The 24,359-nt window shown below is 40.8% G+C and overlaps 2 protein-coding genes across 2 annotated transcripts; both read right to left on the bottom strand.

The window, feature by feature from the left end:
• Positions 1–1,003: 1,003 nt before the first annotated feature.
• gpat4 (glycerol-3-phosphate acyltransferase 4) lies at positions 1,004–6,167 on the bottom strand. Its single transcript, XM_054612529.1, has 12 exons — positions 5,991–6,167; positions 4,900–4,969; positions 4,484–4,781; positions 4,283–4,357; positions 4,018–4,107; positions 3,748–3,841; positions 3,501–3,616; positions 2,709–2,764; positions 2,521–2,606; positions 2,307–2,435; positions 2,078–2,157; positions 1,004–1,588 (listed from the first exon to the last, which is right to left on the bottom strand). The coding sequence occupies exons 1-12, from the start codon at positions 6,165–6,167 to the stop codon at positions 1,411–1,413; spliced, it is 1,449 nt and encodes a 482-aa protein (XP_054468504.1). The 3' UTR covers positions 1,004–1,410.
• A 3,424-nt stretch (positions 6,168–9,591) lies between these two features.
• cabp1b (calcium binding protein 1b) lies at positions 9,592–24,359 on the bottom strand. Its single transcript, XM_054613082.1, has 7 exons — positions 23,709–24,359; positions 12,160–12,190; positions 11,934–12,077; positions 11,533–11,642; positions 11,342–11,416; positions 11,119–11,191; positions 9,592–9,858 (listed from the first exon to the last, which is right to left on the bottom strand). Exons 1-7 carry the CDS (start codon positions 24,357–24,359, stop codon positions 9,833–9,835), a joined length of 1,110 nt encoding a protein of 369 aa, XP_054469057.1. The 3' UTR covers positions 9,592–9,832.

Here is a 24,359-nt window from a genome sequence, read left to right as displayed (position 1 = left end):
CAACAGGCCACACCTGCTCCCTGCTGACACCTGTCAGAGTGCATCAGCATCACTTCAGCTACATTCAAAAGAGGACTGACTGATTGATTTGGGTACTAATTTAAATGGACAGTTTGTAATCATCACAGTCCCTTAGTTGTTTCTTTTGTTAATAATAAGACATGTTCATGTTCTGTAATAATTTATCTTCAAGGTTCCATCTTTTCTAACTTTACCATCTTTCTGATCTAGGTCTGAAAACATGAGACCTCTGCTCCATCTTGCCACGTGGGAGAGAGAGAGGACAGGATACCTGACAAGCATGTGACAGGCGATAGGGTTCATATGGTTGGATTCAGTTTCACATGCAGCTCCAGTTTGAATCTTAATCAGCCTGCAGTGCCAGTGTCTGCGTGGATTTAAGGTGGATTGAATGCTCGGTGGTGGACTGGCCAGTTTTTCATTGTTGATTCCTAGCATTTACCTCGATGCATGCTGAGATAAACCTTAAATTCCCATGAGCATGCGCAAGATAAAGTGGGTATGGAATAAGTATGTATTTATTCTGCTGCTTTGTTTCTGTGTGATTTATGCTACAATATGCAAGATGGATGTCTGAACCCTGACTCCTGCTGTTGAAGATGGGAACAAAATGAACACAATTCAGGTTGATTTTCTTTGCCTCATTCTTAATCTCAAATCCACCAAAGACAGACTTTCCTAACAACCTGAGACGAACAAATTGGAAAACCTACATTATTATGGATTACATTGTGTACCAGGCCTGCAAATGTTTCATCTTCCTTTCACTGCCTCCTGTTGCCAAGCAAAGATTAAAGGCAAAGGCACATATAAAGCCTTGAGCCAATTAGCAAGGTGACGCACTAGTGTCGGCACTGCCGGTGTCTGACAGTGATGGAACAATAGTAGTAGTACCAGCCAATGAAAATGGATGCAGCTTTCTTAAAGGCTGTGCACCTTTTTAAAAGAACTCTGAAATAATTTTGAATTATTTACAAAGAGGTCAGTGTTTTAATCAGATATACAATACGCTCACATGGCAGTTAAAAGGAGGCAGGAAATTGGGGTCACTAAATGACTTTGGTCTGTGAATAATTGGTTTAAAGAAAAAACTGACCTATTAGCTTTTGTGTGTCTAAATGTTTGGGCTTCCTTTACTGTAACTTTAACCATTCTCACCACATCTTACAAACAATGTAAATAAATAAAGATTTCACACCAATAAAAACATAAGTATCAAATTATAAAAACACCTTTCTATCACTCAGTCTGGTAAAAATGACAGTTACAGTGTGAATCCACATAAATCTCCACTTCTGATAATTCACATATCAATAATCAAATAATTCAAAATGTCACAGTATGAGATGTTAGAGTCTGTATTTATAACAGCATACATTCTTCGTGTCCTCATTGTCCTTTTGTTGAAGATTGATTGCTTTTATCCTCTTCTTGATTTTTATCCTCCAAATGTGTGTCGTCACTCTGGTCCACCTCTTCCTGCTCACCTATAAGAACTTTACTGTAAAGTTTCTGCTGCTCTTCTTTAAAAGCGTCTTTAACTTTTGCTCGTTTCAGACCTCCATCCCTGAGAACACACAAGGAAAGACAGGAAAAGAGTATCAAACCTGATCTATAAGTCTGAAGAAGAGCTCAAAACTTCCCTTGTGGATATGACAATAAATTACACTTAAGGGCAACAACTGTACTATGTGCGGACCTTTGTTTATGTTTACATTGCTGTCTTCTATTGGTGCAGCATCTGCCTTCAACAGTATTTGAATGTATGAGATGCATTGTGTGACTGTACTATATGAAGACATATTTTTCTACATTTTCTTTCCAACATTTAAAGTTTGACAGGAATTCTCATCATCTTGTTGCACACTATTTTTCTGCGTTGGTGTAATGGCACATGACTTGAAAATCAGAGGCACATACTATTTATCTTGAAGAACCAACTACTAATATTCACATAACATTAGTGGATGAAGACGCACCTAAATTGTATATCCTTTAGCAGAAAATGTATTAAAATGAGCACTGCATTTGGATGTAAACTTGGCTAATGACTCACCAAATGAGATCCACTAATCCTCCTTGTGCAGCTATGGCTGCTTTTACTCTGTTGGCAAACTGCACCGCATCCTCCCCTTCCTACAGCAGGACAATAAAAAAGAACGGGCTCAGAAAATGTAGTAAAAGTACTCCAGTAGATAGAATAAACAACAGATGATCTGAAAGTTCCATCACAGATTTTCATAATACACCATACTTCTTTGTAAGGTTGAGTTAAAGAGCTTCACCTCTCTGTTCATGGGCGGCAGGTACCAAACGCTGCAGACGACGGCCCAACTGCTCATCATCCTCAGCAGATAATTCACCAAACCAAACTTACTGCTGTTCCAGAAGGCATCCCCAAACCGAGGATCATACTGCAAGACGGACATAAAGCCATATGAAGCGTAGGTGAGAGCAAAATGAGAAGAAAGGAGGAAAAAGACAAGAAAAAGTTCCTACCTTAATGGCAACTGGATAGACTGTGCAGGCAATTTCAAAGCTGCCCTTTTTAAACATCATCACTGATGTGTTGTTGATGCAAGTACCTGTGGAAGACACAGTGTGGAGCTATTATCAACTCTAAACAACAGATGTTACGTGCTCCTGCTCTACAGGTGTATTCATCAGAATGAAATCATCATACACACCCTCAGGGAAGATCAGGATGGGCTGCTTAGTTTTGTCAGCAACATGATCGCTTAGCCTGAAATGACAAAACAAGTGATCAAAAAATATATATATATATATATATATTTATATATTCTAAAGAATCTTACCTCTAAAGAGCCTCACTTCTAGAGTTCAAGACGTTCGTTCTAAACTATCACTATAATAGCTTCAACCAAAACATTATATAAATTCTTACTTCACAGTATGTCAAGTTGAGATATCGCTTAAGCGAAAAGAGAAAAGAGTTGAATTTTTACTCTGTTCACTGTCAAGTTCATTGATTGATTCATTGACAGCTATACATACATACTGATGTTTCAGAAACCGAGAAAACACTGTGGTTTCCTGTTAACGTGTTTAGAGCAAGGACAAAAATAAACAGCATACCAAAATGACCAAGAAGACTGTTTGATGTTATCTGCTCAAAGCCTTGACACATCAAGACAAAAACACAATTCTACTGTAGGTGTGCAGAACTGTTGTACCTTATGTTTTAAATCAAAATGTTATAAATATGTCTAAGCCAAAATCAAATGTTTCAACATTTTAAACCTAATCTAAACCATGTGCACCAAGATTCTTGACACCCATTCAATACAAGACAAATAAAGCATAAAACATATACGTGGTGAACAAAATCTATTTTGTATTATTATTCAATATACACTGAGCTGAACATCTTAAATGATAAGTGGTTGCACAGCAGTGGGAGTTAACATAATGCCACTGAAGATAAGAGCAATGCCAATACTGAGAAGATGCACTGTTACCTTTTGGCCACTAGATGTCGGTCTTTGACTTCTGATCTTTCAAACCAGATATGAGGAGAGGATTTGACCATGGCTCGCTGGATCATTCCCATCAACCCTCCATGCACCTGGCCGACCTGAGGGACGAGTTAGACTCAAGTTAGGCTCCAAAACAGCATCTCTACTCATCTGTCATTTGTTTTAATCACTCATTCTTATGAAGACCGAACACTCATAAAAACATTCAGACACACACAGACTTTTCTACCATAGAGTAGCAGCCATCATTAGCCAGGATGATGACATCGATAGGCGTTGTGTGATTGGACACACAGATACCGCCAGCCTTTGGTTTGTTCTCTCTGAAATCAAACAAGTTTGTTTGAGACACAGACAAACAATTTGGTGATGTTCTACTATACATCATACACTTCAATGCCTTATGTTCTTTGAAATGGAGACATTTTCAAAAAGCTGTTTACTTGTGAAGATTACTCTTTTGATAAGCATAAGGATTTCAACATTAAATATGATGTACCTGTTATGATAGGTGATGATTGCTGTGAGAGCTCTCACACAGATGCGGTAACACATCAGATGAACCTTCTCACTCAGGTAGAACCTTAATCTGAAGACATAGAGCATAATGCCACAGTAATTACTGTAGTCCCCTTAGGATGTATACTACTAAGGGCCAAATTACCGACACAGTCATGTAGCTTTAGATTATCTTTCTACCCTCAGTATAGGGACCTGCCTTCAGGTGCATGCTTGAAATGTTATGACAATGGGGGGAAACTTACTCTCTATTTGGTAAAAAGCCAACCAAAGTAGTCAAGACAAGAAGCAGACTAATGCCAGTGACCGCCAGAGTAATCCTGCAGAAAAAAAAGAAGACATAGCTGGAACAAGACCGAAACAGTTGTTCACACATTCAAAGCTTTTGTAAGAGGAGATGAATGTTACTGCCTCGACAACAGAACCTGCATGCGTGCTGCTCTGACCTGAGAGGCAGCAGGACGCCGTAGCGGATGAGGACTCCGAGGCCCCACAGGACGGTAAGTCTCATACTGATATGACGGATGTTGTAGTTGCTTCTAGTCAGCAAGTTCCAGCTCTCCAGCTCCTGGGCCGAAAAGCGCTTAGTCACCTCGTCGTCCAAGATGCTCTCCACACCTCTCCGGCAGAAGTAGAAGATGTCCGCCATCTCAAACTCCGGCTCTGAGGGCAGGCTGCTGGCAGAACCTCGGAGCTCCTGGATCTCCTGCTGAAAGGACGATGGTCGTTCTTTGGCTATGATTCCTACAATGAGAACAAAACGTAGAAAGACATGCATGTGAGTTAAAAGTCAACATAATACAGTTTCAGTCAGCATTCATGACTGAGAAATATGAGAAATATCTAAATATTACTGGTTTACCATTGCTATATGGTTTATAGAGTTGGTGATTCTTCTCCTTTGCTTCCTTCTCCATTCGTGAGGTTGCCCACTAATTTAAGAGAAAAAAAAACATTTAGGTAACTAGCTGAGAGAAAACAAGATTGCTAAATTTTTGTAATTTGCTGTAATGTTTGACATGCAGCAACCTAAGAGTAACTATTGCTGACGAGCAGCAATGAAGCTGGCAGTAATAAGCACTGCAGAGTGCCAGCTCTGCAACAAAGAACATCTTTTCCTGTGTAGCTTGCAGCTGAAAAACAATGGAAAAAAACTAAACACCATTCTAGTCACAGATTTGACCCAGTACACTACATACACACACTCATACGCTAACAAGTACTCCAAGATCTGCTAAATGAAGCGTAGATGATTGACACTACCAAAGGTTTACTAGCTCTCCATGATACTAAGGCTGATTTAGATGTATATGCCACATGCACAGCTACAGGTTTAAGATGAATAAAGGTTTAAGATGAATAAAGACAGCTTATCCAGAGCCACGAGAACCATCTCCAAGAGACTACTGACTACCATTATCCATCGCGTAGAAGGGGAGTTCTAACAACTACAGAACCTGAAGGGGCTGAGTTTTTGTTCACTGTACCATATCTAAAACTATCCCACTGGATAAACTCCATCCCAGGAGTCTAAGCACACTGCAGTATCTACACCAACCCAGATGGTAGTCCCATAGCTAAAAGCTTGTTCCCCCCTGGGGTCTGATCCAAAAGCTAAGTCCCTGAGGAAAGGGAGCCAGAAACATGGCCTGTGCCTCTGTTAGTTTCCCTGAGCTAAGAGAACCCAGGGGTCCCATGGACAGGGAATGTATTCTTTTTATTTTTATAAAATCAGTGAGATTCACAATGCAAAAAATATTTTGTGGAAGATATACTAGTATCTAAAAGGGTTCTGATGTAAAACTACAGCAGTTCGGAGGTAGGATATTTGTTTTCTGAAATGTTATGTACAATGCATAATCAATAAATAAACCAACAGCATATTACAAAGGACTTTGATTTTGTATGCTACTCTTTTAATAATATTGTGCATTACAACCACACCAAGCTCACCTCAAAGATCTTGAGAAGGGTCCTCATGTAGAGTCTGCGGATACCAAAAGAGACTCCAAGTACAGTTGGGACAATTATGAAGACAAACAGAAGAGTCAACCAGACATGGAGACAAGTGATGGAAATGCCGAGACACCTGCACAGCAGGTTATCAGCGTGAAATGTAAACCAAGTCATGCTGCTCAACAGCCGAGGAGACACAGAGAGGAGGTAGGCTGCACACCACGGCGTAACCCAGCTTTAAGGCAAGTCTTCAGGTTCGTTTGAAGCCTCGGTGTCTGAAGCCTACCCTGTAATGTACATCAGGAATAAATCATTGTATGCATCTGACAAAAACAGCACAAACATTATAATCTTACATTTCCTGTTTCAGGTGACTTGTTTTACATTGTGATGGACTCTAAATGACTGTTTAAACAACATCACACTTTGCTGATGGTCAATATGTAAGCTAGGTTTTCACATGCATAGTTTAAGTCATAAAATGATTATGATATTGACATATTATGGATATAATCAAGCATCCTGGGCTACAGTTTAATATTAATACTGGTATACTGTTGTTTGGGATCTAATGTTAATGTTGTCTAATGATTACATTTGCAACAATGAGTCAAAGACTGTAGAAAAACTGGATGCATTGAAGAAAAAAAAACACATTTCTAAGTTATTCACCCACAGCTTCAGTTCAGCTCACTGTTAGCTGGCTAGTTTATTGGACCACAACATACCTGCTGTTACAGTAACGTTATAATCTGACGCTGAAGGTCAACAAACACCTGTTTCAGAGTGAAGTGCTCATTAACTAGCTCCTCTGTTATCTAGAAACAACCCTTCAACTTCCACAATGTCATTAAATAATATATAGTTTACCATGCTTCACCATTGAACCAGTAACTCACCCTGCCTGTAGATGTTATTGATCATTAGGAAGTGTCTGTGAGTGTGGATCGATGCATGCTAGCTCACAGGTGAGCTGCTAGGCTGATAAAGACTAATGACTAAAGGCTCAAAATGTGTTCGCTAACGCTCCTGGGTAACTGGATCTTACCGTCCTGACAGTAGTCGTGTGCCCGAGGAGGATTGAGCTGACAGCCGGTCAGGTAGTCCTCCATCTGGACAGTCCGGGCTGACACGGTGCTGGAGGATTTACAGGCTGTTAGCAACATGCTAACTACGAGAGCAGGCAGAGTTGTATCGGGTCGTCATGGCAACAGGTGGTCAATGAGGGCCGCTGTCAATCCTGTTTAATGCGCTCACACTGGGAAAGGCCATCATGTTGAAATAATATTTTGTGGATTATTATTAGCATCATATAGTTTTAATAAATACTAGTGGTTCAAATAATAATAATAAAAAAAAAAAATATATATATATAAATATATATATATAAAAATAAGCAAATATGGTACCAAAGGAAACCATAAAATACATAAATTAATAAATAATTTAAAATAATGTGGGGAATAGCCTAGTTAGCTCTCCATCATCTTACCTTACAGAACAATGTGCCCATTGCCAGACTGCTACTCATGCAGAAAACCCAAGCACAAGGAGGTTTAGGCCTCTCTACTGCACCGAAATAAAATGAACAAAGTTACAATGTTTTTAGTTTCCTTCCTAATGTAGGTACTGTACAGACTAAACAATGAGAAGGATATTTTGATGGTGAAGATTTTTTGTGTGTGTGCCAAGTTGCAAGACTCTGGAATCATTTTAAGTGCAGTTAAAAAAACGGAATTCAGACTTTATAAGATTTGTGGTTTCTGTCAAAGGCCAAGTATAGAAAAGCCTAGGTGTTTATAATACTAAAGAAGGCTTGACAGTGTGCTTTTTGTAAATGTGAGAATTGTGTTTGTCCCATCTTATTTTTTTACGAGCCTCATTCCACATTTCAAGAGATTCTTAATTTTGAAAAACCACAGTGAAATGTTCGATGGAGCTCATTTTGACTTTTGAAACATCAAAGACTCGATTCTGTCTGATCTACAGACTTTGTTGGATTTGAGGAACTTCATTTTCGCCATCAATCTAAAAGTGCACGGGTCAAGTTTATTCTGATATTCTTAAGATGAGGTTTCCTTAAAAATTTAAATTGGGGCCATAAGTAGCTCAGTCCGTAGTGGCCTGAAAGAGATTAATTTCCCCAAAAGGGATTAATAAAGTACTTATTTTCTTTAAAGGATTTGGTTAACGCCGTTTGTCCCCAAATGTCCACAGAGACAAAGACAAGTGTCCCCATAATGTGGCCGTCTGGACAAAATAATGCCCTCACAACACTGTTAAAACATACAACACAAGCACTATTTTACAGAAATTGCTTCTGTGATCAAGTTCCAATAAAAATCTTTATTTCTATATATTCTGCTACAAATGTCAGTTGTTTCTTGCATGCATAGTTTAACACATGTAAGACAAGTAAAAACACAAAATAAGATTTCCCTTTTAGAAGAATATCTGGACTTTATAGCATGCATAAACCCAAGTCCATATATGAACAGTCAACCAATAATTTAACTGCCCCCGGAACCAGGAAGGGCATTTCAAGCAGCCATTTTGAAAATATAATTCAATGGATCATATTTCTAAAACACACTGCGTACACTTACTACACTGAATAAGACTCAAATGATATTTTTGTAAACTTTCTTTGGCTTTTTTCATAAAGAAGCAAATGCTGCTTCTTTACATATATAGATAATGAAGGTTAAAGAGGATAAATAAATTGGTATTAGAGCATATGTTCGGGGCTGTTTATGGAAGAGGTTGATTGTTAAATTCATTTGAGGTATTAAAGTTAAAAATTTAAAAGTTGTACCAAAGTGAAAATCACTTTAGGACTTTTCTGAAGACTCGGTAGACTCACAAGCCCCCCCCAAAAACAAGTATATTTATCAAAGCCCTCTGATACAAATGAAAGCATTAACTGAATCTCTTTAGAATTAACACTCTTTCACGTTTATCACCTACCTTTGTGAGTAGATGATCTGTAAAACTCTGTGTGTATTAATGCCGTATAATATTCAGAATTAATAAAACATGTGGAATTCAAAAGGCATATCGCATTCAAGGTTTGCAACTCACTGTAACTAGAAAGAATTTCCATTTTTGCAGTTGAAGGAGTCTTACACACACTGAAAATGACATATATCTCACAGTATGATAGGCATAATGTTATTAAAGTCAGAAGAACAGCATCAATGCTACGTTACACATACAGTAATTACAGAACAAATATAATGGCTTGCCTTAACCAGGGTAGTCTTACAGGACATAATAAACCTACAGTAGGAACAACAGTATGCACAAAACACAAACACAGCTTTGACAGGATCACATGAAATATCTCCTTATTGCCATATATCAGATTTGTGCTTAAGAAGTCCTCAGCTTTAGAGAGGAATGTGCTATATTGGTTTCACTGCCGATTGAAAATGTATTATTAATTGCTACAGTTATCAACATAGTGTTTGAGCAAACTAAATCAAAAATCCCATTTCCCTTAACCCATTGAGTCAGCATTAAAAATGTTATTACTAAAGGTAAATATGCTTTTTTTAAAACATACATTGTAAAAGTCAAAAATGCAGCTGTTGGTTTGTGCATGTTCTAAGAAACAGCAGCAGCATATAATCAACAGTGTTGCTCCCGGCTGTAGTAGTCAGCCTTTGTGCTTCAGCATGGCAGTTTCAGGGCTGGGTTGATATGTTTTTGTTTTCTTGTTCATTGACAGTGCAGAAGTTCCAGATCCATCGTCACTCCAAACTGGACTCTCACCTCTTCCTCCTATGTCGACAGAGGATCCATGTTGTGTTTCAACACATCGCATCTCTGTCAGGAACTCATCGAGACATCATCCGCACAAACTCTGAGAATTAAAGAAAAGGACGAAGTGTTTTACAGGGTTTTAGTTAAAAAAATGTTTAATGAAATATATGCTGCAGCACAACTGCTCCTTAATATATAGAGCAAATGCTCTAGTCTTTCCAAAAGGACTTTTATGATCACCAGAGACTCTGTGTTATTGGAAGAGCACCACTTAGGTCATGTCATTTCTTTTCATTTCACTAAGAAACCTTTATTAATTCACTGGAACATAAACTTTGCTTCAGGTCAACCTTCTCAATTTAAATATTCTATGGCTTATGATAAGTTTGGTTAACATAAACATCATATTTTACATGCATGTCTAAAATTATGTTAGGGAATTTAAAGGGAATTTAAAGTTGCACTAACCGATATTGTATATATATATATATATATATATATATATACACAATGGACCATATTATCTGCTCATAATGACAAAACTATGGTGAATCATCAACTTTGTACTGTTTTGGTTTAATTTCACTGCTGTTATAGCATTGTTTTGTTTTCAGCAACAGACCAAATAATTTAGCACCTAGCTGGTTAACATAGGGCAGCATTCAGCAGCAAAAGATTGTCCTCAGGAGTTGATTCAAGAGCAAAAACTGAGCTAAAATAAGAGTGAAATTGAACACTACAGTACGTTTGTCAGGCGTATTCAAGCACAACCCAGGTCAAGGTCACAAACCGGGACACCAGAACACTATCAAGTGTGTTTTATAACAAATAAATTAAACCTCTTGAATAAGTTAGTTGCTGTCCTTTTTACTTCTAAGTATTGCTTAGCAACTTTCAACATAATTATACTGTAGATCCAAACTGATTTTTTTAAAACTTACAGTACAAATTAATTTATGGGCACTATAAGTTTAGGTGGACATGACTTGGTTCTTCTCTGCCACACACCCAAATAAAAAAAAAAATCATATTAATCATGTTACATGTATTCTAGCACTCAAATGTTGCTCAGACATTATTGCGGATAGATTGCATAAATAATGCAGGGGAAACGTGAAATTGTGTTAATGTAAGTGTAATTGTGCTATTAAGAACAGCAGCCCTTTCTGATATTTTCATCCCAAGCACACGTGTTGGGATTTTACTTTGAAATTTGTGTGTGTTTAAGAGAGAGACAGAATAATAATATATAAAAAGTATGGTGTAAGCATGTATGATATCCAGGCTTTACACACAGTGAAATGTGTTACGTTGTATGAATTGCTAGAGAGGTGACACACACTGCCTTAGGATGCGTTACCTTCAAAGTCTACATGCCCGTCTCCGTTGAGGTCGATGTCCCGTAGGATGTCCTCCAGGTCTCTGTGTCCGACCTGAAAAGTTCAGATTGTGATGGAAGGTGTGAACATCCACGGCACAAACTCAGGCAAGATAATCAAGTAGTAACAGACAAGATTCAGACAGACACCATGATTGATGGACAGCAACGAACAGGAGGACAGACTCGCTCAGCAGCTCTGTACCTGTTGTCCTAAAAGTTTCTTCATCGCTTCTCTGAGTTCTGCTGTGCTGATCTGGCCGTCACCGTTAGTGTCAAACTGAGAATGATGAGAGAAAGAGAGACAAATGAAAAATGACTAACTAACACTTGTAGAACTCGGTAACCCTCTACAATAATGCTGTTATCAAACTAACTCTTCATGTTTTTCCTCACCTCCTTGAATGCATCCCTCAGCTCTTTCACCCCGATCATGTCTGCCGTTTCAGCCAGAAGCTTGGGCCCCATGAGTTCAACAAAGTCCTCAAAGTCAACATGTCCTCCCACTGTAGGACAGATAGAAAAGAGGAAGCTGAATTAACCTCCAGGGTATTCTTAGAGACAAAAATATTTGTACTCCGTCAGATTAATGGTGTTGCTGAAGCCTAAGCACTGTTTTTAAAGTGTCCGTAAAAGTATTGAACTCAAACCTGCAGTGATGACATGCATAACTGATTCTGAATGTTTGTCAGAGGAATGGGGGAAATGATTAAGAGACAAGCATGCGCACGCGCACACGCACACGCACACGCACACGCACACGCACACACACACACACACACACACACACTACTTACAATTCATGTTGATCTGCTGGCTCAGTTCTATTAGCTCCATCTCAGTTGGCATGTAGCCCATAGTTCTCATGCAGTTCCCCAAGTCTTTACAGCCGATAAACCCATCCTTGTCTTTGTCAAACTCCCTGAATGCCTCACGCAACTCTGAGAGCGAGGGAGACAAGGGTTACATTTTGTAGAGATATGAAAACGATTTGAGAATATTGTAAAAATAAAAGTGCCATACCATCCATTTCTTCGGGCCTTAACTCTCGGTCCTGTGAAAGAACACATTGCAGGGTTAGGATCCAAACACTGCTGCTATTTTCAAAAATGATGCCACTACCCAGGATTCCTTGCACAACAGGATGCTGTACAAAAATAAGTGACTGCAGGTATGTGCCGCAGAGTGCCAAGAGTCAGCATGTTCCCTTCCAGCCAGAGAAGGAAAAGCTTATCAGTAAAGTCACCTGCTGAAGAAAAACATGCAGACTCTTGGCACTCTATGACACCCTGTTATAAAAGAATAGGATAGAAGTATAATAGCAGAAACAGGATACATTATAGCATGGAGATGCAGAGACAATGGAGAGCAACAGTTCCTTTAATTTAAAATCCAGTGAATTCTAATGACCCAATCTCAACCCATACTTCCATTACGACGTTAATGCGAGAGCTTGTCATCAGAACAGTGAGTAAAACAGCGGTTGTCTACACTGAGGATTTCAACATCCCTGTTTTCTTTAATAACAAGACCTTAACCCGTGTTGTTGTCACTGCTGGAATAAGACGAAGAGAGAAGATTGTAATGTAAGGAGCATTTCTGTCATCACCATAACCCCGTTTTAATAACACTCCATCCTGATACAAATGTCCAACAATTTTATGAGTAATGCAGCTTCATGCAGGACTATACACAAACACACACACAGCCTTGCATTCAGCATTCGGCATTCTTGCTAACAAAAGGAAAGATTTCACATTCTCAAAATGCCATCTACTCATGTCCACTGCGTTTATTTACATGCTGTGAGTGCTGAGGTGACAGTGGGAAGTGGTTACTACACTCATTCATCTCATGTTTCTGTTATTGTGCGTGTACTGTGTTGTGTGATAATCTCTCGGGATTCATGCACATGATATTGTCTGGACTTACGTACAGCCTGCCGGTTCTCAGCGAAGCCCTTGCGTAGAAAGATGCACGCAGGCCCCAGTACGGTGTGCATAGTGGCTCCGTTCTGGGCCATGGCCACTAGCGGCTCAAGATAGGCCCCCCCAGTGCCCCCCTCCTCAGACTGCACTGCTTTGTAGTTCTTCTTTTGGTCCTGGAGCAGCATCCGAGGTGGGGGGCCGGACATGGGAGCAGGGGCAAAGACAGGGGTGGAGACTGTGACTCAGACTGTGGCAGCATGGAGTCAAAAAGGAACCGACTAGGAGGGGGGATGACGGACATATGTCTGTCAATCTAGAGTCATGCAGTCATAGAGAGTATAGAGTCATAGTCAGTTATGAGAGGTGTAGAGTCAGGTCTGTCATAGAGAGGTGTGGAGTCAGGTCTGTCATGTGGAGTCAGGTCTGTGATACAGACGTGTAGAGTCAGGTCAATCATAGAGAGGTGTGGAGTCAGGTCTGTCATAGAGAGGTGTGGAGTCAGGTCTGTGATACAGACGTGTAGAGTCAGGTCAATCATAGAGAGGTGTGGAGTCAGGTCTGTGATACAGACGTGTAGAGTCAGGTCAGTCATGGAGAAGCACCTCCGTCAGTGGGAAGAGGTTGTAATTTCCTGACAAGAGCAACTAATGCCGTCCATGAATCTGCCCTGCAGGTCACAATACTGCACAACAGAACACTATCAAGTAATAAATACATGACGCAGAGGGCATCGCGTATTATAGATGATGCCAATGGCTGAATTAACTTAATTGCAAAAATACAATGCATATGTCACACTGACAGCCTCACAAAGCAGCTCTTTAATCTTCAACCGTACATTTTGGGCCAACCTTGTGATTAAAGGACAAGCCAATTTTCCCTAATCTACAACCATACTTAAAGTTATGAAAACATAACACCAAAGTCATTGCTGAGATCTGGGAAAACAGCATCACAATGATGGCGGACAGGGCGAGAAAACACAAGCAGTCACCATAGAAGTTTTAAATAAACCCCTATATTAGCCAAATTTATGTGGAAGAGAACATGGAGGCAATGAGTAAAATCAAAACCCAACCACATGTTGTCAACATTATTACAGTTACAGACCAACTGGTTCAAATTGGTCATAATTACCAAAGTGGCGTGCAATTACTGATTATAATCAACATTTCAGGCGCACTCACTTGGTTTTATCTCCAGATGAAGCGGTTTAGATTATCTGACTGCTCATGTTTCTTGCCCCATCTGACCCATCTCAACACAGACTCTGCTGAGATTATAATAATATAATCATAACTGATAGCAATGATGGGCTGAACTAAAAATAAGACCGACGTTGTAATAAACTGGAATAATGCTCTAATACCCAATTTGTCCACATGAGTCCACATTTAACTGACAGCATTATGATTCCAACTAATGACACTGTCTAAATGTGTTGGTAGTCATATGGTAGTGCATTGTCTGGGGGTTAGAGGAATCAAAGGATTGATGATGACGCAGTGTATTTATAATCAACAAGACTCGGATAGTTATTTGAATATCTGTTTTTTTATTAGCACATTACAGAATAATGCTGTTGTCCTGAAGATCTGGGTAAAGTTCAGTCAGCCATTTCATTATAATCACCCATTATCCAACTAACCAGGGGGCAAAAAGTGTTCTCATAGCAGTCACCCCAATTACAGAGAAAGCTACAGGTTAATTAAAAAAAAAAAAGTTGGGCAATCACTGCTCGCCTGTGGACAAAACAAACCTCCTCTAGATAAAGCCAAATAAGGTCAAACCATTTCTCTGGCTAATATTTGAATTAGAGAAAGCAGCTGCCTAATCTTAGGCAAAATGCAGAAACCATATTATTTGACTGTCTACTGCAGCAGAAACATCTCTTCTTGAATGAAAAATGTCGGACAAGTCTTCAATTATGGCCGAGTAACATCCAACGCAGTAGAGTAAAATCCAACTAAAAGCGAGTGGAGTGGACTCACTGTCACAGCGAATTACCAAGGGACCATTTTTGCTGCTGCTGCTTTAAATCTCAGAGACATAAGCTACCCATCTACAAATGTTTGTACAGGGACCATAAGACAACTACATGCATGCGTAATGAAAAATGAATATGCAAGCATATACTACATGCGAATATACAACGTATAATACTCTCTACAAATGACCTTCACACTCCATCTGTTCCCCTGCCAGTCCTAATGCCAGTCCATGCATTCATACAGACCCCACCACAGGAACGGATGCCCACTGGGTAATCTGACCAAGTGATGCATGGAGCTAGGCTGTCTGTGGATATATCGTGCCAGAAAAGTACTATGAAGCCACGCGCTTGTAGTTATATAAGCCAATAAAAAGAAAGAAAGAAAAAAAGGCCGAAGTCAAGCAAGAACTTCTCTACCACTCCAACCGATTTAGCACAGATGGCATCAACAGTTGCTTGTCATATCGTGCTTTCTCAAGGATGTGCAGCTGCTGATCTTAAGGAATACCTATTTGTTGGACCATCTGCCTGCTACACTGAGAGTCTATTCAAGCATACGCCGATACAATGAGGACAGCTGATGTACGAGATGTATTGTACGAACCAAGGTCATCTTCTTGAGCTAATATAGATATTGTTCTGAATGTTTCTTCACTCGTCGTTCTTCAATTGCGCACTTGCGTCGTCATCTAAAAAGCTTCAATGCCAGCGCTACATTTGAGTTAATAGAATCTGACGTAGTTAAAAGAGCACACCTGTTTGCAACATTAACACTGGCGGGTCACATCCCGCAGGTGCAGTTTCAACAGTTTAGAAATCTTCTGTTGGCTGGCAAGGCTGCATAGCCGTGCAATTTGACCCTAACTTTAATCTTTGGCGACAAGATACAAAATTCACCAACTTCATCTCAGCAAATGAGGTCCAGCAAAAGCAGCACTAACCAGCTCCTCTGACCTTTGTCTAAAAGGCTAAAATGGGTTTCTAGGGAATGCGGGTGTGCATGAAAATGAGCACAGAGGGAACGTGTATCTAAAAAAAAAAAGACATATTGTAAAATGGAACAATTATTAGCTCTGCCCTAAACATGCAAAATGAGTTTCCCTCAAAGTCAAGTCAATAATAAAGACTATAAAATCATAAAATTGTCTGAAACTACAGCATGAGACACAAGCTTTATCTTGAAAAACTCTTTCACTATTCTCCCATATGCTTGGACTCCGGCAACACAAAACACAGGGAAACAGTTCAGGACATCCCGTCAGTGAATACCCAGTCAGACAGTACAGGGTTTAGTCAGAAAGCTTTTGGTCAGGTTGGGGACACACCATGAGACAGACATGCATCAACACTCAGGGGATTCAAGGAGACCACAGCAGAGCAGACCTTACCTTCTTGGTGAAAATTTTAAGCGACTTTACAGAGTTGCCCATTGCAAAGAAAAAAAATCCTTCTTGTTTTTATGTTTTTTCTCTAACTGTGTCTGTGTTAGTGTGGCTGTATGTAAGTGAATGCATGTGTGTTTGCGTATGTTTCCGGGCATGCATGGGAATAGGGGTGATTAGGAAGGGAAAGAGGGTTCAGTGGGTCATCGACTGATATAAGAGGACATTTGGAAAAAGGCAGGGAGAGGAGCAGGGGTATCATAAGAGGGGGGGTAGAAGAGGCAGGAGGGAGAGGACGAAGGAGTGTACCGGGAGGACCTACAGGCAAAGGACGCCGGAGGTACAAGGGGGGAGGGACGCTGAAACAAAAGAGGGAATATGTAAAGACAGAGCACGGATCAGAACAACACAAAGATAAGCGAGGGAGAGGAAGCATGCATGTGATCAGAGCGAGATGCAAGCGCCAGGAGTAGAAAAAGGCAAGATTGCTTATTCATTCCATCCTCCCTCCTACAGTGTCTTTCCTCCCTCCCCTCTACCCTCTCTCTCGCCCTCTCCTTCTCTCTCTCTCCCCCTCTCCATCTCTTTCTCCGTCCGTCCGTCCGTCCGTCCGTCTGTCTATCTTTTGCCCTTTTTTAACCCTCACTCTCTCCACTTCTCTGGCTCACCCCACAGTTTCAAACCATCAATGCGAATGTGACAGAAGAAGCTCGTTCGGACAAGCATATTACCTTCCCCTGAGCGAGACGCTGGAGACACTAATCCAAACATGCACACACACGCACACACACACACACACACACACACACACACACACACACACACACACACACACACACACACACACACACACACACACACACACACACACACACACACACACACACACACACACACACACACACACACTCGATTAAACACACGCGGATGTTGGGCTGTGGAGCTAAAAATATCACACACGCTCTCTATACACCCCCTACTCTCCCTCATTTCTCCCCACTCATCCCCTGGCATCCATCCCCCTTTTCTATCACACACACACACACACACACACACACACACACACACACAGCATCACAATGTCATGTTAAGCTTGAACGACAGATCAAAGCCAAAATGTGAAAGAAATCACATATGGATTGTGAAACACCAGGGATGCAAACCAACACGTGAAATTGCAAACACACACAGTCGGGGAAAGAAATGCTCTCTCTCAGTCTCTCTCATCCACACACATGCAAACACACACACACACACACACACACACACACACACACACACACACACACACACACACACACACACACACACACACACACACACACACACACACACACACACACACACACACTTATTGTTAAGTATTGAGAAAGTGAGTGATCAGCCAAAGATCAAACACATCTGACACCAGCAGTTTAAGGTAAATGGATTTGTAAAGCACCTTTCTAGTCTTTGGACCACTCACAGCATTTACACCACACTTGTCAGCATTCACCCATTCACACAAAATCATACACTGATGGAGAGGCTTCCATGCAAGGTGGCACCTGTCAATGCGGACTAAATCTATTACACAATCACAACCATTCATTTGCGCTGGCACAGCCATCCGGAGCAATTTGGGGTTAAGTGTCTTGCCTAAGGACACATCGACATGGACTGGAGGAGACGGGGTTCTTCCTATTGGAAGACGAGCCGCTCTACTCCTGAGCCACTTCCGCCCCCACAACGCAACAATGCAAAGGAAATTATACATTAATTAGAGGTACTTGTACTTTAACCCCCTTACTCCACTAAATAAATGATGCACTTTTCCCTCCATCTCATTTTACAGCTATTTACATTGCAGATTTAGATTTTACAGATAAAAAATATGATCAGCTTATAGAAATTAAAAATTGTTTTATATGCATGTACCAAATAGTATATACAAATAGTTAGAATTATCAGCAGTTTGACCAGTGATAACATTAACATTACATCCATATTAATGCATTAGTAACAATAATGATTAACACTCTACAATAAGATGTTCTACATAATGAGTCATTTTGCTGATAATACTTGTAATTTCAGGGCTTTAACTTGTATTTTTACATTGTAAAATTGGTACTTTTACCTACCTAAAAGATAAGATAAGAGATAGAGCTCCACTGATTTTCCATTCTCAGTGCATGTGCACTGGAGGCTTTACGTTTCAGCATCATTACTTGTGTAAATTGCATATTGAACCATGATTGCATTTCAAATAAGCTGTGATGTCACAAAAGCACGCTTGAACACGTCTTTAGTTTAGCAGAGTGAAACATCTTCAGGAGTTGAAAGTGAAAATAGCCCACTAGGGTCAAACTCCGCACAGTGAAGGTCAAACATCCAAGTGAACAACAATAAGAAGAACACATTTTAGGAGCCGAGGGGGAATTTAAAGATCTTACTGCTTCTTCCACCAATGCTTAAACTACAAACCCTAAAACACAGTATAAAACTCTCATTTTAGGATTCTACCAGCAGCATTTACTCTTGAGGTAACTTTGCCGGATGCTATGTAATACTAATAAACATCCTTATTCCCCTCTCTTGTTCGACCTTGTCTATTCTCTGCTATTTAAATAAACACATTCACGCCAAAGTCGCTTCAGATCTCGCTCCCATTCAATATCTCCGCGGCTCCTCTGTGCTGTTCTGCGGATGATTCACCCAGCCTCTCACCGGAGGCTCATTGTGAACTTCAGAACACATCAGACGTCAGACACAGGAGCCGTCAGCTCTCATAATGTCAGACCATAGTGTGTGCACGGGCATGAGATCCATGTCTCCCCCTTTCTCTCTCCCCAGTATCCTTCTCCTCACCCTTTCTCACTCACACACACTTTACTTTGCGTAACTACTTTCACACTACAAACGGACAGCAATTCACGAGCATCTCGGGAGAAAATTCATCTGTATATCTGAGGAATATCTGGGGTTGGTTTTCCAGGAATCCCACAGATTCAAAGAGATTTTTGAAAAATGCACACGATACAAAGAAATCTAAATGCATGTACTCCTCAGGAGGCTCATTTTAAGAGGAAATACTAATCATTTCTTGTGCTTTTCACTGAATATCTTGAAGTCGTATATAATCCGGTTTCATCCACTACCATCCAGTGTGTTAAATGAGCTGAAAGATGTAGGACGGGGAAGGAAGGGATGGATGTAATAGCAAGCTCTCATGCGTTCATCATCAACCTGACAATTGTTCTTTGGCTAAAATAAAAGGAGCACTTCTGTATCTTTTTTTGTTATCTGCAAGATGGAATGACGTGTAACCGTGTCCCGGTCAAATGTGGTCTTCTCCCTGAAGCTATACTGAGTTTACTTCGCAGTCTATTTTTTTGATGCAAAGACAAAAGGGATAAATAGTGTGACCATGAGATTTGTGTTTTGTCCGTGTCTTCTTGTCGTCACTGGAGGACGTCTAAGCGGTGAAAAAATACATACACTTGCGTCATCATCTTGTGCTCGGGCTGAGACGTCACAGTTTTGTCCTACAGTTGATTAATAAATGCGCATGGCTAAAACTGTCAGCTCTCATGCTGATTATTCTGGTATTTCCGTGTTATTTCAGACGGTACTTCATGTAAAATTGGTCTGGTAAAACACCTACTGCGTCATCAGGTGGAAGATATTGACGAGTCTCATTTAGTCAATTAAACCTGTTGTTTCTCCTCTGACTCATTTATTCCGTCCTCTGTCTCGCACTGATTTTTCCCTTTCAGCCTCAGGTCTCCAAGAATATTTAGCATCTTCGTGCACACTTGTGCGCTCAACACTGCAGCCTCTGTGCAGTTGTGTGCGCAGGCTTTTACATTTCACTGCCTAATCCTCGTCTCAAAAAAAGGGATTTAACCAAAGAGTGAGTTTTCCACCTCCTTCTTTGCCAGCGCAGATATAAAAATATCATCTGTGTCTAAAAATAGCCTACTCTAGACCTGCTGGAGGCATATGCTGGGGTGAATACGATGATCTTTTTTCTCTTATTTCCACCCATCTTTTCCCCCTTATTCCACTCATTTTGTTCTTTTCTTGTGAAACACGCCTCCTCTCTCTTTTCACAGACGTCATCAAGGTCAGTGTGACCCCGACAGAGGAAGAGAGATTTTTATGAGGGCAAAGAAAAAAGAGAAAAAGGGAACGACAGACAGGAAACATCAGTGGATATGAATGCTAGATGAGTAACAGTAAAACCAGGCGAGGAAGTGAAGGGCTAATCTGTGTTTTAAGACCTTTCCTCACATTGTCTCCAGAGCTGTCAGGTGGGAGCAGGGAAGTGAGAGTTGATGAGCGTTTGTCTTATATAACAATCATCAGGTCTGCCAGTGCTTTCTCCTGATTTATCCCATTGCCTCGCTTCCTTCCCTTTCTTTCCCAGCCTGTATCACTTCTCCTGTCTCACTGATGTGACACACAGTGGACGGTTAATCCCTCTCACTCACACACTCTTTGAATTCAGACCCATTAGTGCAAACGGTACTTGCTCCCTCTGCTGGTTAACACACAAATTCTTTCATCTGAATTTAATTTGAAAAGAAAATCATCTCCTCCATAATAAATCTCTCAGCAGGAGATAATAGACCTCTTTCAATAACATCCCTGTACCGCATTAAAAGATTCCCAGTGATGGTATTTTTTTAGAACAAGGTCACTGAAGGTCACAAAAGCTGAGGGATGTGGTGGGTGTTAGAATATCCTAAAATAGAAACTGAATTTCTACTGGGAAAAAAAAACACTCATGCTCTGTCCTTGGTCAAGGTTTATGGTGTAACCTGGATAGTTTAAAGGCCTAACGTGCAGAAATAATGGGAATTTTGCTGACTATGGTGAATTAATCACATTACAAACGTCTAATAAACGCCACAACCTATATGCAAATATAGAGCCGCAAAACACATTCAAGCAGCTAACATTTGTCCCTGCTCTAACCCCCACACTAGCCTTTAATTTGCAATCATGAATCATCTTATGGATATGAAACTGTGGATTTTTAATTAGTAGCTTGGAGATACATGATGGCGACCTGCCCTTTTATTCCACAGTGTCTCAAATTTGCTCGGTCAGGTATCATGCTTGCCAACGCATTTGAATATTTCTACCAAGATAAGCAAAAAAAAAAAAAACATTCCGCCCTCCTCCAGAATTTCAAAATTAGGTCTTGATGGGCTATTTTTAGATTATCTTTCACAGGCAGCGAATTAGTTTTGTTGGTGTCGTATGCAGATCTTGATGTTATGTAAGAAAACATGAAATTTGCAGTGGGTTATATCTCCCCCTGTATTCTGCATTGCTCTGCCACATCTACACAAGGAGCATTAAAGACATTTATTATGACTGTGGGGTCTCTATAATAAAACAGCTTGGGTAAGATGCTGAGCCGGTGTAAAATAAATATAATTTTGTTTTCAGTCTCACACATTCATCTTTCACCTTCTCTTGCTCTCTCTTTCACACAAACACTGATGTGCATAATGAGTATCGTCAACTCAGAAATCCATTTTTGACTATTGACAGCTGACTTTAACTTCACAGTGACATCAAAGAAAACTAATTATTGATTCAGCTTCAAAATATATAATCATCGCTGAGTGACTAAACTTTTTGATGTGATGTTTTCAATTTGAGTTGATGATTAATCCTGTTATTTGATTCATCTGCAATTCACATTCCACTCACCAAAGATCATTCAGAGCTCAGATCTGCAGTTACATTTTATCAACATAACTATTCAAATACACAATAAGATTGTATTAAAAAAAATGCTCACTGTTTCCCAAAAGCTCCAACAATTTCAGGTGGAAAACATATTTGCCGGAAACGAAAAAAACATCTGCTATTTCCACACATGTCAGCAGCTCTAGAGAGCGTATATAGCACACCGCTGATAGATATCGCCTCACTGGAACCCCTGAGACTGATTGAAGCTCTGGCCTGGATTGAAATGGAGTTATTTCTGGAACACATTAGCATTTGGGGAGGTAATTGTCTCCTCTTGAGCTTTTTTATCATCAACGCAGAGAGAAGGATTTCAATGAAACAAGGAATAGACGGCCTGCTGCAATGTACGACTGCACAGTGTATGGTAGTCAAGGGAGAAGTGTGGCAGACAACTGATGTGTTAGTGAACAGGTGATGCAGGGAAGAACCTGTATTTGCTGTTGACCCTCTCGCCACAGCCTCACATTATATAAATGGTTTACATATATGTGTGTCTATGTGTGTGTGTGTGTGTGTGTGTGTGTGTGTGTGTGTGTGTGTGTGTGTGTGTGTGTGTGTGTGTGTGTGTGTGTGTGTGTGTTGTGTGTGTGTGTGTGTGTGTGTGTTGTTTGTGTGACAAGCTCTCATCATTGAAAAGTTTTCCACTCAGGGGAAAGTTGATCCCCCTGCTGTTGTAAAGCGCCTGTATTCATATTAGGATGCTTGACAGACCGCAGCCCCCCCCCCCCCCACCATCCCATCATGAAACTGATGGATACCAGATACAAACAGAAGCCAGATTTGGACTGAATGAATGCATCCATTTTTAATCTGCTCAACTGGGGTGAACGGAGGTCCAGTCACCCATGGCCTCCAGCTTCCCCTTCACCAACCTATAGTACCCTCACCTGCTGTCGACCAGTCATCTCTGCAGATCATACACTTTTAATGAGCATCCACGGCTACAGTACATTTGGCATTAAACAGGAGTAGATTATCAAACTTTCACTTTGTTGATCATAATACACATTAATACACCTCTTCCCTTTTATAGGACAGGATTATTTTTGTCCTGTCATATTGATATATATATATATATACTCTCTTTCACTTTATAAATTAGCTTTTATTTTGAGTGGCTTCTTTTTACCACCTATGGCTTTAATTGCACCCGGTGGAGGGGGATGTCTCTTTGCATTGCCTCTCCAAGATTTTCTCTGTGTTGAGGAAAAGCTATCCTAAAACCTCTTCTTACAGTGAAAATGTTTGAAACTAATGTTACTTGACTAAAAAATATGCATTTAAAGCTAAAGCTAAGACAGCATTCTCTAAATTGACCTTATAAAATAAACATATCACTTTCAGTTTTGAGTCTGGATTCTTGACTCATGCTGCTGCTGCTGCTGATGATTTATTCACCAGAATGTCCTTTTCTTATTGTGTTGCACGACATCAGTGAGCAATAGGAATCTGTTTACTTCAACAAACAAACATACATTTTAGAAAAAAGTTGAATTTCCTCTCCAATGCCCTGCTTACCTGCCCAAAGACTGACTTCACTATGGGATGGAGACTAGCGTCATACTCTGACACGGGCGCGTTGGGTCGTTTGGACGTGCGGCTGTTTCCGGACTTTACAGGTACGCCGGTCGCAGGTGTCTCAGAGCTGAGGCTGGAGGACGACCCGGTGATGATGACCTTCTCCCTGGGTTCGAATAAGAAAGCCGCGTCGTCCTGTTGTTGTTTTGGATGAGAGGGAGTGGGAGAGGTCTTGTCCCGGTGATGCGCAGCAGGAGGCAGCTCACCTCGAGGAGAGTCGCGGTGCTGATGAGAGTGTTTGGACCTGGAGGACTTGCCTCGCTCTTTTTGATGCCGACTCGTGCGGTGTCTCGCTTCTTCCTGAGAGGTACCGTCATCCAGGAGGCTCCCCTGTCGGTGCTGAGCGGGGCTCTTCTGCACCCGGTGAGAGTCGGCATGTCTCGGTTGGCAGAGAGGTCTCCGTGAGCTCGTCTCGCAGTCCTCCGTCCAGCCCTCGCAGTCTCCGCCTCCAGCTCCGGTGTGGTGATGCTGAGCCCGCTGGCTCCGGTGGTCGCGTGGACCGCTACCGGAGGAGTGCGCGGACCTGCGGTTGAGCCCCGAGGACCTGAGCAGAGAAGTAGTGGACTCGCTTTTGGGAAGATCGGAGCTCAT

Source organism: Anoplopoma fimbria, chromosome 14, assembly GCF_027596085.1.
Source record: "Anoplopoma fimbria isolate UVic2021 breed Golden Eagle Sablefish chromosome 14, Afim_UVic_2022, whole genome shotgun sequence".
Classification (NCBI taxonomy): Eukaryota; Metazoa; Chordata; class Actinopteri; order Perciformes; family Anoplopomatidae; genus Anoplopoma; species Anoplopoma fimbria.
This window is presented reverse-complemented; position numbering and strand designations above follow the sequence as displayed.